Source organism: Leptosomus discolor, chromosome 3, assembly GCF_034619465.1.
Source record: "Leptosomus discolor isolate bLepDis1 chromosome 3, bLepDis1.hap2, whole genome shotgun sequence".
Taxonomy (NCBI): domain Eukaryota; kingdom Metazoa; phylum Chordata; class Aves; order Leptosomiformes; family Leptosomidae; genus Leptosomus; species Leptosomus discolor.
In genome coordinates, this window is record NC_141393.1 from 81,520,122 (window position 1) to 81,533,380 (window position 13,259).

Here is a 13,259-nt window from a genome sequence, read left to right on the forward strand (position 1 = left end):
TACAACGGGCCGCAGCGTCCGTGTACCGTCACGCTCCTGTTTTCAAGGCCTTCGGACGCCACGCGGGAGCGGCGAGCGCTGGTGGCTGGAATCGTTCCAGCTGAAGCTGTAGCCAAAGGGACGCCCCGTCCCGGCGGGTCCCCGTCCCCCTGCACCTCCCTCGGCGTGGGGGGGTGGTGGGAACGGCGCGGCCCAAAGCGGGACAGCCAGGACTGGGCCTGAAGGGGCCCTGTGTTCTGACAACCAGTTGCTACTGGTCCCAGTAGGCTATGGTTAGAGGCATTCCAGGAAAAAAAAAAAATGCCAGCGGGAGCCTGGCTGCAGTTGGACAGGTTTTGGGCTCGCCCCACGGGGTGGCTGTGGCCAGGCTGGGCGAAGGGAGGTGCGCGGAAGGGCGGCAGCCCCTGACGGAGGGAAGGGCACGGGATCTTCAGGCGCTTCCCGCGTTAATTCAACTGGTTTAGGGTAATATTTGAAACGGCCCCTTGGGGGGGGAGCCAGCCCCTCCCTGCAGGATGGCTTAGGGACGGGGGAAGGGAAGTGGCTCTGGCAAATTTTTGTTCTTAAAAGTAAAGATTTCCCCGTGCCCCTGGCAGAGGGGGGGCTGGGAGGGGATTATTGACTTGGACTTTTAAGCAAAGGACTGGAAGAAACCTGAGCCACCCCTGAGAGCCTGAGGGGTTTTTTCACGTCCCCTCGTGCCTGCAGGATCTTTTCTGAAGTTACCTGGGGAGAAAACGTGACAAGTCACTTCGAGAAACGGCAAAATCAGGTTTGGGACACAATTTACAAATTACTCTATTTAAAACTTTAATTTGTGATATTAATGACTGCAAAACACTTAGAATGACATTTGTTAAAGGCACATTTCATTTTAATGCATAGTGTACCATTCTAAAATATCCTAATTTCCTTACAAAGTGCTTGAGCAGCCACATACAGATAAAGTATAGCAAAATATATTTACAATCTAGGGTTTAAAATCTTAATCTGCCTAAAAATACTTTAAAAACTACAGAGATAAAATTAGTGCTTTCTTTCAGCTTAACTGGGTGAACATACCCCGCCCTCTAATTTTTTTTAAATTTTTTTTTTCTTTAGTGATTTACTTAGATTAAAAAAAAAAAAAAAAAAAAAAAAAGAGATTTCTGTACAAGATGTAGTTACAAAAAGGTATTTTTGAGGATACTTTCATACGTGTTAAGCACCCTGGTAGATGCTCATATATATATATTTGGGAACCAGAAAGGGTGAGCTGACTGTACCTCAAAAGTATTGGTTTTTCAGCTAAAGACAGGAACGTCGGTTGTTTCATTCAAGAGAATCTGGAAACACGTAATTCGGGAAAAGTCGCCTCGCCGGCACACGCGAGGGGAGCGCTGCTGAAATGCCGCCTTGCGCCTGGGGCGCTGCACAATTTCGACCCCAGTGACCATTATTTTCTTACATTTGCTTTTCCTTCCTCTGCCTCTCCCCTGATTGCCCCCACAGGATTTTGAAACCCCCCCCCTTGGCCCTGCACGCCCCCCCGAGGCTTACGTGTGAGAAGATCACAAGTTCGGGGCTCGCTGGAGATCGCAGGCGCCGTCAGCTGCCAGCGGCGCTGGGGCGAAGGGCCACGGGGGAGGTTTATTTTCCAAGCATCAACGCTTGCCCGCAGAACACCGGATGCCAACGACAGGTCTTGGTTTACAACGCACAGTGTCTGGTCTTAAATTATTCGTCAACTTTTGAGGTACAGCTTTTAGTGTTCAGGGGTTTATAAAATATACACTGGCTTTATCAAAAATATTTATACATTCTGTTACAACATATTGCTTTTACCCTCGGTAACTGCCAATTGAAATTCTGGAGGTCAGTGGCCTACGGATGGTGGGTTTTTTCCCCCTTGGAGTTCTGCGTTGTTCACTCGGCCACTGTGCGAGATTAACGAAGTGGTATAATTAAACGACTTGCCCGGACATCAGAATACATTACAACTTCCCGACCTACATGTTCGCAGCATGTATACACTGAAAATCCTGACGCTCTCTGGAAGTGACAGGCTATTGTACAGCAGGTGCAGGGGGCTGGGACAGAGCGGGCGACTGCTCTGGCCCCTGGGGGAGCGGGAAAGGCGGGAGTTGGAGTACAGACGTGGGGGGGGCCCTCGGGCCACGCGTACGCTCCGCTCTTTGGGGTTGGGCTGAGCAACGTCCTCGTTACGTTCTTCCTCCCCACCAGGGTTTTAAGCCATGCTTGGAAAGCTTGAAGGCAAAACTGTTTGGCAAGTGGCTTTGGTAAACGTTCCGGGTTGTTCTTCGTAATGGAAGCACTTACGCTGCTGTTATCTCAAAGGCAAGGCGCTGAACATGGTTTGTGGTTTTTTTTTTTTCCTAATAAATACCATAGAAAATTTACAAAACAAGGCATATCTGTTCTCAATACCGTTATTTTAAGAACCAAAGATGAAGGTGTACATAGAAATGTGTAGGTTTATAGACTGCACAAGAGACTATTTAACTGAAATCATTTGCCTTCTCCAGCTAGAACCGTGTCCTGTGTGAGTGTCACCAGTATCCCAGGCTTCTGTTTCCACGGGGCTGAGCAGAGATCAGCGGTGACCCAGCTCAAAGTCCGCTCTTCCCAGTTAAGGCAGACGCTTGGACGAGCGATGGAGGGTATCTGCTGGGGAAGAGGGAGAGAAGCAGAAACAGCTCCACGTGCGCCCACGTGGGGGGGGAAGCTGAACACAGCCTGGGTTCGCCCACTCGGCGCGAGAACTCCACAGCCCTGCTTTCCAGTGCTCAGATAAAAAAAAAGGAATATACAAAGAGGCCACTCTTCACAAGAGTGTTAAAACAGTACTTAAAAGGATCTTCATGTGATTTAAAAAAAAAAAAAAGACAACCCAGAAGCTACAGGTGGCACAGAGAGCAAGTGAAGGGTCGGTATTCTTCCGAGAGAGGCATTCTTGTGAGCCAGTCAGCTGGGGTTTCACAGTGTCTGGAAGTTTTGTTTGTTTTTTTTTTTTTTTTAACACCAATCAGCAATGTAATCAAAATCTCTGAACATTTCCTGCTCTTCTTCTGAAAGTATCCTTGGTTCCCGAGGTGGAGTGAGGATAGGTGCTTCAGAGGTAAATTCGTCATCAAAATTACTAACATCTTCTCGTCCTCTAATGGTGGGCACAAAAGGAGGCTTCACTTTCTTGGCCAGTAAAGCATTCCAATCTATGAGCTGCAAAATAAACCAACTGCTGTTTAGTTTCCCGTCTACTCCTCCTCAGCGGCCGTAGAACTAACGTGCCTTCGTACTCACCCTGAAGAAGTGATGCTTTTTCACATCCTCAGCATCTTTCTCGCCAGCTCCGAGACGCCGCTCCGGATTTCTTCGTAGCAGCTGACAAAACACGCAGGATTTCAGTGCAGAAGTTCAGGGGTCGGGGGGGGGAGGAGCTAGGGAGGATGAGCGCTACCGCGCAAGAGCCCACACCAAGAGGGCCAGCGGAGTTCCTGCTGCCCGAGCTGTAGGAAATTCTTGGCGCTCAGAAGGGGAAGCCAAGACTTCAGCCGAGGGCAGCTGGAGAGAGCAGCGCTCCTCCAGCGATGCCGGCGCCCCTCCGCAGGGCTCCACCAGCAGCCAGAGCAGCCCAGTCTGCCCCACTGCAGGGCTGTGGTCCCTGAGGGGGCGGGGGGGGGGGGGAATTGGTGGGGCTCGTGTTGAGCACAGAGAGAGTGAAAAGTGACCTTCTGGCTGGAGAGGCCACAGCCTGTGCGCGAGCTCCTCTTTCTCCCTTGGCTCAAGAGCCACCACGCTGCGGTCTCCTGTGCCCAGCTCTTCCACAGCGGTGGCTCCACCCAGAGAGGGTTCAGCGCCGCCTTACGCGCCCCGCCAGGTGGAAGGGGTTTCTCCTGAACGCCAGCCGTGGGAGGCTCGTGCTCGTGAGTCACGCTGCTGGGAGCAGAGCCCCCCGTTCCAGGCGTCAGGGTGGGCTGACATAGCCACGATGTGGACGTCAAAAAAATAACGGCTGCTGTATCGGGTAGGAAGTTCTCGGGGCGGGGGGGAACAGCCCCTCCCCAGCTACAAGTGGTAAACTGTGAGCGCGAAGCTCGCCGTACACCTGCTGTGGGTGGGCTGTAGCCTGTCCCCTCCTGATAATTTTCACCGTAAAACACCCTCCGCAGGTGCTGCCTTCGAACTGGTAGCACCGGCCGTTTACGTGGAGACGCTGCTTCCAAAGGCTTTGTCACCTCCACTAGATGCCTTTCTGTCAGCTGTGAGAAGCTTCGAACTCAAGACAGGTTCAAGCATCTTCTCCAGGTAAGCAGAGGCACGAGGAACAGCACCACCAACAATATCGCAACCCCAATTGGCTGTTCTTTGCCCAGAAGCAGGGTGTTCCCTGCCCCAGTTGGAACGAAACCAAAAAGATTTACAAGTCTCTGGATTCAAATATTCATGTGACAATGTTAATCCACCAAATAACAGGTCAATGCAGCAGTGTTGTGCTAGGAAAAGAGAGCTGAGCTTCTCTAGGTAGCTACGAGTAGGAAACCTAGTTCAGGGAAAAAAAAAAACAGAGCCTCTGGGGTTGCAAAAAGAAAAACTTGCTGCTGAATGAAGTGGACAGGCACTGACAATTTTCATTTGAGGTGACAGGCAGCATGGCACAGCATCAAGCAAGCAAGTCTGAAACTCAATTGTAGAAAAAAAATACCAGGTGTGGGTTCTTAAAGGATTGTGTTCCTCACAAAAGTAATTAATTCCCTTAATGTTGGAGAGGAGAGAGGGTAAGAGGGGACCCACTGTAATAATATTATTATTATGTTCTTACCCGTCTCATTATAGAGATGGCTTCTGTGGACAGAAATCGGGGATATCTCACTTCATCATTCACAATACTGTCAAACACCTCCTCTTCATCATCTCCAGGGAAGGGAGACTACAATGAAAGTAATTAAAAAAACATTATTAAACGATGGAAAACAGCATCTGCTCAGCTGACAGTTTGGAATTGGACGCCCTGCAAGGAAGCCCTCCTTTCCCCAGGAACACAGAGGGTAGCTTTCCACAGGAAAGGGGGAACAGGAAGGCAAGTTGGTGTCACCCCTTAATCCTCACTGAAGGGCTAGGCTTTAAAAATGTGCTTTTAGAGGCAGAAACACCAAAAACCGGGCTCTTCCTTGAACTCTGGCCCAAGCTACACAGGGCATGTGGAAAGCACGTACCAGCTCTTCTTTGGGACAGCTGCCACTCACAAGGGACACAGTCCAGACTAATTAGTTTTTGCAGTATCTTTAGCATGTGGAGCTCGAGTGTTTTCAAACTGCTTTGAAGCGGCCTGACAGCTGTAGGCGACGACCCTACCAGCTTTTTGTCCTTTTTTTTTTTTTTACGGGAAAGGAAGCGCAAGGAAGTTGAACGATCACCTCTTTTGAAAAAGAACCCAAAAAATGAGCAACTCTCTATGGAGTTCTTTGGGTTTTAGCCCGTAAGCTACCTGGGAGAGCCTGTAACGATATGGAGCAGAAGGAAAGCAATATTTGCACGGGTAAGTAGGGATTCAGCAGTGATGTATTCATACCAGCCCACGTGCAGGGACTGGGGCACTCCGCTTCAGTGCCTGCGTCGTTCGAGAGCATCGCGTTCGGCAGAATCTCTCACTGAGCGCCGAAGCTCGCTTCTGTCCACGCTCCAGGAGGTCAGGAGGGTGTTTGCTCCCCGAAAGCACCTGAGAGCAGGAGGCTGCTCCAGCTGTACGCAGCCAAACTGGGCGGTAAACAGATGCGTGCTGGAAACTAAGCTCCCCAAAACCAGCTGTGCCACGTGCTCGCTTAGAGACGCTGATATTAACGTGCCGCTACTGTGATTTGATTTACAGCCTAACGATGTCATTGAAACCAACATAGAACAAAAATCTGGAGGTTAAGTCTCGGACCAGCTACAGCTCATGCACTCCCACAGCTGCTGGCGACTCGAGCTCAGGGCACGGCCCGTCTGCGTGTACGGCGCTGCAGCAGCCAGTGTCAGGTGAGCAGCTGCTCAGTATTTAGTACTTCTTTTTCTTGGTGAAACGCAGAATCATTGTGGTTGGAAAAGAGCTTTCAGATCGTCAAGCCCAAGCACTAACGTGACACCCCTCTAGCAGCGGGCTATACGTACTGTATCCACAAGGACCGGTACGATTGTGACGGGTAGGGCACGTTCAGTGTTGACAGACTGGTAGCCTCAGTTTTGTAACCTTTTAAACACACATTAGTTTCAAGACTCGGTTGTATCTTACTAGAACTTACCTCACCCACTAGCATCTCATAGATAAGTACACCAAGACCCCACCAGTCAACAGCTCTGGTGTAGGAGGTTTCTGTCAGCACCTCTGGAGCAAGAAATTCCGGCGTGCCACAGAACGTGCTTGTTCTGTCTCCAAATCCCATTCCTGCAAAGTTACAGCCCATGAGAAGCAAGCAGTATTTTCTGCCACTCCACAGCCTTTTCTCCAGCAACTAAAACCTCTCTCTAGAGCAACTTCAGCCAATGCTGCCATTCCAGGGCCTGTCCTGAAGGCTCAGGCCAACGAGGCAAAACATTCCCCCCGGTCTTCCCTCCCACCCTCCTTCCATGTGTGCTTCAGGGCAGGTTTTTTTCTATCCCTAACTATATGCAATGAGGCAAATCAAACTTTCAGTTACCACCTCTGCCACCCAGTTATCTTTGCTTGGAAAGACACAAACAACCCTACGCTGTATTTTCTATATATGCTGTATTTCTACCAGCTAGTAGAAGCAAGTGTGGTACCCTAGTTCAGTCAAACACAGCTACTGTGGATGCTTCGGTAGTGGCAAAACTACATACAGTAAAGTAAAACACTGGAGAAGGAAAAGGACCTTTCCCAATCTTCCCCCATGATGGGGGTTTGAGGAAGACACTGCAATTTCAGTTGCTACCTCTGTTGTATGTCTTATTTGAAAGGTAGCTGCCAGTAGTGGGATGCTTGAAAGTAACTTTCTAGCACCTAGGCTTCCCTTTTGGGATCACAGACGTCCAGTTGAGACTATTTCAGGGTTTAAAAAAAACAGATAATCAATTTGTGAACGAGTGAAAGGGAGGTATGGATTGTAACGGTACTTGATCTCACTGTACAGTGTCAACGTGTTCAGAACAAGGAGAAACACCTACTGCTTTTTCTGCTGACTGGTAAAATGCAGCAGGATGCCTCATTAATAAGCAGAGAGATGAGCGAGTAAGAACCAGAACAGGTGATGCTCACAACTGAAAATAAACAAACAGGGCTATGCCCTGGTGCTCCCGTTATTCCCCTACCAAGGAACTTCCTCCGTACCATCGGAGATGCATTTTTTCCCTCAGATGATACAGGGTAAGCACACACACTATACACCTTTGCCAGTCCACAAGTCCCAAGGAACAGTCAAGAGTAAGACAGACTATGGAATTCCCCGAGAAAGAAAACTGAAGGGCCGTTACCTTCTTTGCAAAGACCAAAGTCAGCAATTTTCACGAAGCCTTCTGTGTCCAGCAATAAGTTATCCAACTTCAAATCTCTACATGAACATTTGAGAACAAAAGGGCATCACTGATGTTTCTCCAGTGCTATTCAGAATGGCTGAAATTCACCTGCTGGGAAGGCGTCGTTGCTTACTTACCTATATACTATCTTGTGCTCGTGTAAATACTGAAGTCCAAGAACCACACACGCAGCGTAGAATCTGTTGAAAAAAAAAAATAATCAGCATTTCAATGGATTTTAGTCTTGCTTTTCAGAATGTGAAGTCCATTATGAACTCATCTTTTCTTATTAACCATCCTCTGAAGATTACCAATTGTTTTTTCAGCTACAGATTAGTTTTACACGAGGTCAGGGTTATAAAGCCAGATAGCAAAAACGCTTCAGCTTGCAGCTTTCGAGCTGCAGTATGTTTGCTTGGCCCGGAGGATAACTTTTCTGTCGTGTCCCCTGCCACGGCACGGAAGGATTTCTAATTTGGCCTATTCTTTCCTTTTTTAGCCTTGTCTGCTATTTCAATTTTTCATTTAGCTTTTTTATGAAAGTCTTAAAAAAGCGTTATAAACATTAAATGCTTGTATATAATTTTTTCCATTCAGGCACATTAAACCTGCACGTGGCTTTTTCGAACAAAACCAGTTAGAATCTCTGACCCTTTTAAAAACTTAGACAGTATTTACTGAAATGACGTAACGTAGAGGCACGTGGTGACCGAGATCTTCGTTCTCATCCGCTGAACAAACCGCCCTCCCCTTAATGCCACAAGCAGGGAGGGAGGGTACTCACACTGCTCTTGGTTCAGAGAAGACATCGGTGTGAATGTGCATCATCAGATCCCCACCAGCAGCATATTCCATTACGAAGCAAACGTGATCTTTGGTTTGGAAACAAGCAAAAAGGTTCACCAAGAAGGGATGTCTTACACTATTCACAGTTTCAAATATTCGCTTTTCACACATCAGGCTGCAAAGAGAAAAATCAATAAAAACTTAAAGCTGAATCCTCAACCACGAGTTTTCAACTCTCAGGAACTACCAGTAACTTATACCTTATGTTTTTTCCTCTGTTCCTCAGGATAAGGTAAGAACTTTTTTTGTTTCAAGAGAGAGGATTTAATACTTGCACACGCATTAAGCTGATGCCAGGATTTCCATGAAGTTACACTGAGCTTTCACGAATAAAAAAGGAAACCCAGCAGCCCATGAAAATTGTACCCTGCCAATTCTCCTTCCAGATACTCAGACTTGCACTAAGCATCCACGGATACCACCTAACATCAGCTTCAATCCATTTTTAATCGTATGCAATACATAGAGTGGAAAACCAGCACCAGTATCACAGACAGCAGCTATCTATAGTCATTCCAGATTATTTCTCCTTAAGCCAACTGGTTCGTTGTCAATGCAGTTATCCTTCTTCCTGCAAGTCACATGAATATGGTCACTACTGAAGAGTTGTAAAAGAACCTTCTTGCGCTAAAACTAGACAGTTCTATAACTGCCACTTCGCTTCCAAGCAAAGAAAAATCAGAGTTTTGGGGCAAAAAGATTAAAAAATGAGAACAGTCAGGTATACGCAGCATTAAGGGAAAAATACGATGGACAAAGTATGACAGTGTGTCACAGGTCGAGAAACACCATTATAGGTGTTCCTGCCCGTAAAGAAAACAGTCACTGAAATGGGATGGGAGCCTACAGAGCAAGTAATTAGAATAAATAATTGTGAGACAAGCAAAGTGAAAAACAGGATCAGCTTTCAGTCAGAGCTGCAGTACAGGTATGGTGAGAGGGGCACTCAAACGAGCCAACGCTGCTCCCTCCTTGCCCCAGAGGAAAGATGACACGTCTGCGGCAGCCAGCTCAGCAGGGAGATGACGACTTGTTTTGCTCTTTCACGGAGTTTAACTCGGGTTTGGTAGAGCTCACAGTTGCACGCAGAAAGAAACACTGTTGATTTATGGAATCCACGTATTATGCTTTAGGAACTGACCTGTCTACTTCATCACGAGCGACAATATCTCCTTTCTTTAAGGCTTTAATAGCAAACATCTCGTTTGTGTTTTTGTACTCTGCCAACAGCACCTGAAACAGGACATCAGCGATTCATTGAAGAGCTGTATCTAGTTTTCGACATAGCCTTGACATCTGCTGTAGCCTTTTGACATTTACCTTTCCAAAATGTCCTCTGCCCAGTACAGCACAACATCTGAAATCCTTCAGACTGAACTGAAACCTTTGTTGTGATCTATGTAAATAATAACAAAAAACACAACACCCAGTCAAAAATCTTCTAGTTTGGCAACTTTAAGAAATATTGTTCAGAGCGACAGCAAAACCACTGCATTTTTACCTTCTGTCTTCGGGCTCTCGGGTGTTGGTGTATTTTATGTCTGAACGGGGAGCATCAGACTCACAGATTACTTCAGGCTGGAGTTTCGGGACAATGCTATTTCTGCCATTTTCAAAATCAAAAGTTGTTACTTCGTCCTGCGAAGAGAAAGAAGCCCGAAAATTTAAAACTGATTGCGAAGACAAATGCCTGCAGACATTGTATTACAAGCATGGGAAAGGTTTAACACGAGAATTAGCTAAGCTACAACGGTATCCTTTACGAGGGTGAGCTAAGCAAGCTTTCAACAGACTGATGAAGCCTATTGCTCCAGTTACTCCGCTCTTTGTTAATAAAACCATTTTTTCCCCCGTATGCTCTAAAGATTTTGGGCTTTTGTGTTTGTTTTTTTTCTGTGGCGGAACCAACGACGTGGAGAGTTGAACACACCAACCACGGAGACAGTTTGCCACCGGCAGCGATCAGAGCGTTCTGTGGAGGCGATTCTGTATGTGAGGGTTGAGGGAGCACATGCTGAAATATAAAGGAAGAAATCCATCCTAAAGACGCCAATACTACAGCCCTGTAATTCTTAAAGTTACTCGCCTGAGATGGTGCGTCAGGAGCCTTTATCTCGGAGGAAGATTCACATATTTCCCCAAGGGAAGATGCACGGGGTGGAGCAGGTGGAGGCTCAGGCTCAAGTTCAAAGTCCAATTTGGCTACAGGAGAGTCGCTGGCAAGAAAGTAAATAACTCCTCAGTGTACAGCAGAGGCTGTTCTAATAGTATGAAAACCAATTTAAAACGGAACGTGACGCAGATTCGTCCTAAATCGGGTGTGTGTAGATCTGTCTATGCAGCAGATGTCCAAAATTAAAACTCCAGAAGATCTGCAGCCTTGCAGAACCAACAGATTTGACGTACGTTACGTACATTAAGGCGTAAGCATCTCGCTGTTACTCCTGCTCCTAAAAGTAGTTCAGAATTGTAGCTATCACCTACCTGGCTGGCAGTGTGAGTTCAGGAATGTGTGCATCAACCACTGGCCCAGTAGCAGGCACTGACGCTTGAGGGCTGAAGGTGCCAGAGTGATTTACTGTAGGAATAGCTCTTCTTACCAGCCTTCCCCAAGTGGCAATATTAATATTCATTTGAGGAGCTCTGAGAAACGTTTTGCCTGTGGATATTGTGGAAAAAAAGAAAATGGAGTGCAAGTAACTTCCTTACTTATTACCAAAAGCTATAATTAAAAAAAAATCATATTAATCAGTTTATAGTTTATGAAGAACAAACGGAATTTGTCATATTCCTTAGCAATTCCTAATTATTCACTATTAAATGCTAATGCAAAACAGGGAGTTCTCAAACAAAATGCTTCTAAATGCAATGCCAAATCCTTCATTATCAACTGCTTTATTCACAGGCAAACATTAGGTCTCTCTATAAAAACCACCACAGATCTGTACAATTTTTAAGCTTTAGATGTTCATATTCAACAATCACCTTGCTGTTTTGAAAAAATTTTCTTCTGCCTCTGGAGTTTTGGTCTTCTTTCAATAACTGGATTAAAAAACGTAACCTGCAGTTAAAACAACGTGTGTTATAATTCAAGTTTCAGAAGAAAATGCATTCTTAAAAGTCTGAGGAAAACTTCTTGATTCCACAATGTAATACTTGCAAGTAGGCTCAAGTGCTTCAAAGAAACATTCTTACCTCTGCAAACAGAGTGCCCTGGGGTTCAAGATAGAGACACATGCCATGCCGTTGGTTATCCAGGAAATCTTCCAACCTCAGAAACTTGACTGCACACAAAGATCTCCAGTCACGCCAATAAACTGAGATTTCTAATTCACGTGACTACGACAGGAAACACATACACAGGAAATTACTGACTAGTAATTGTTCTGCAAGAGTTGCCTCTGCACAAAACCACCACCTAGCAGCAGCTCAAGGATCGAGCGGCAGAGCTGCTGCTTGACAAGAGTGCCAGGGCTGACTAGCCGTACGAGCAAGCCCTCGCTAGGATGACTGGGGCGTTTCACTCCACTCCAGAGGTGATCACCAGTGCCCGAATAAAAGCGCAAGTGTAAAATTTCCCCAAGAGTAGGGGAGAGTCACAAACAGTCCCCAGACCTTCTGAGCCACTCCAACAACAGTGCTTGTTCAAGGTATTTTAGCTCAAGCTCTGAGAACAATTTTTTTACCTGTGTTTAGAAGCCTCAACTTCACTCGTTTTCCATGTTATTTACAATCATCAATTGCATTTCGTGGCTGCATTGTGACATTTTAGTACCTGCATACGCATCATGATGCAAGACTTTATACAGCAGCTCTAGAAATACATACAGCTTTTGTAACGTGGTCGTGAAGAGGGGCCAAAAACTTTAAACTAACAAGGACTACTGCTATATCTTGCCGGGGGACTTATATATTCTTAGGGTGTCTTATATGCTTGTTACAAAAAGCGAAGAATCCTGCAATACAATATAACAGCAGCATGTATGTTACTAAGTTCAGTTAGCATCGTTTAATTCCATCAATTTAGTGTCTTTATATAATAGCTGTAGGTTTTAAAAGAAACAAAGGTTAAGAAGAAGCAACAGATAAAAAAACCAATGGGGTTTGGAAGGTGCATTTCAAATACAGAAGGACACATGGTCATGCTCAGTGGAAGCAAAGTCCTTGTCTGGCAGGAAAAAGCACCTAATATTGAGCTCTTAAATAAAAGAGCTCAATCAAAATAAGTGAGCATGATGCATACTGGCTGGTAGGGGCAGCTACTAAAGTTTGACTAGTTCTAGTCTTACTCTGAGAATAATCAGGGCTTCAGGACCCCACAGCTGCTAGTTTTGTTCAACCAGAACATGAATTTCTCTACCTGCAGGTCTAAAACTGCTTCCTTCCCAGATGGAAGGAGGCTGGTTTGGGGCTCGGCGGGGAGAGCGCAAAAACAGGAAGGTGGCTTTTTTTTTTCCCCCCTTATTTGTTTTACATGTGTACTGGAGATGACATTTAGGCTCCCAAAATATAGTTTAATTTTCAGTCTATTTTGGACACTGATGGAAAACAACAACCCTTGCACCTTAAAATACCATGACTATCAGGTACCTAAAACCCAAATGCTTCATTAAACCTATATAACATAAATCCTCTTCAAAAGGTGTGAGGAAAGAAAACTCAAGTATCATTTCCATACTTGCATCCTCCAAGTAACATTTAAAGTTTTAGGAAAGAACTATTAATGATTTTATTTATTATTCCTGAAGAACTGATCAGCTTCACACAGGAATGCTTTTACAGAAGCACTATGACATCGCTTTACCTAAACATCCAAACTGTACCTCATATTGGAATTTACCGATAAATAAATAATACTAATACAAAAATAAGCACCATCTATCACAGGCTAAAAAGATGCTCAG

General features: G+C 45.8%; 1 protein-coding gene across 1 annotated transcript in view; it reads right to left on the minus strand.

Annotated features, from left to right (window-relative positions):
* Positions 1-793: 793 nt before the first annotated feature.
* The window catches only part of PKN2 (protein kinase N2), a 54,305-nt gene continuing 41,839 nt past the window's right edge, over positions 794-13,259 (minus strand). The window contains exons 9-22 of the mRNA XM_086463545.1: positions 11,551-11,694; positions 11,341-11,416; positions 10,840-11,014; positions 10,442-10,571; positions 9,857-9,993; positions 9,676-9,751; positions 9,497-9,588; positions 8,294-8,470; positions 7,647-7,709; positions 7,468-7,544; positions 6,279-6,421; positions 4,820-4,927; positions 3,301-3,381; positions 794-3,219 (exon numbers count right to left, since the gene is read on the minus strand). Of these exons, the coding sequence (XP_086319671.1) occupies positions 3,016-3,219; positions 3,301-3,381; positions 4,820-4,927; positions 6,279-6,421; positions 7,468-7,544; positions 7,647-7,709; positions 8,294-8,470; positions 9,497-9,588; positions 9,676-9,751; positions 9,857-9,993; positions 10,442-10,571; positions 10,840-11,014; positions 11,341-11,416; positions 11,551-11,694 (1,683 nt within the window). The 3' untranslated portion in view covers positions 794-3,015. The remainder of the gene's footprint in view (positions 3,220-3,300; positions 3,382-4,819; positions 4,928-6,278; positions 6,422-7,467; positions 7,545-7,646; positions 7,710-8,293; positions 8,471-9,496; positions 9,589-9,675; positions 9,752-9,856; positions 9,994-10,441; positions 10,572-10,839; positions 11,015-11,340; positions 11,417-11,550; positions 11,695-13,259) is intronic.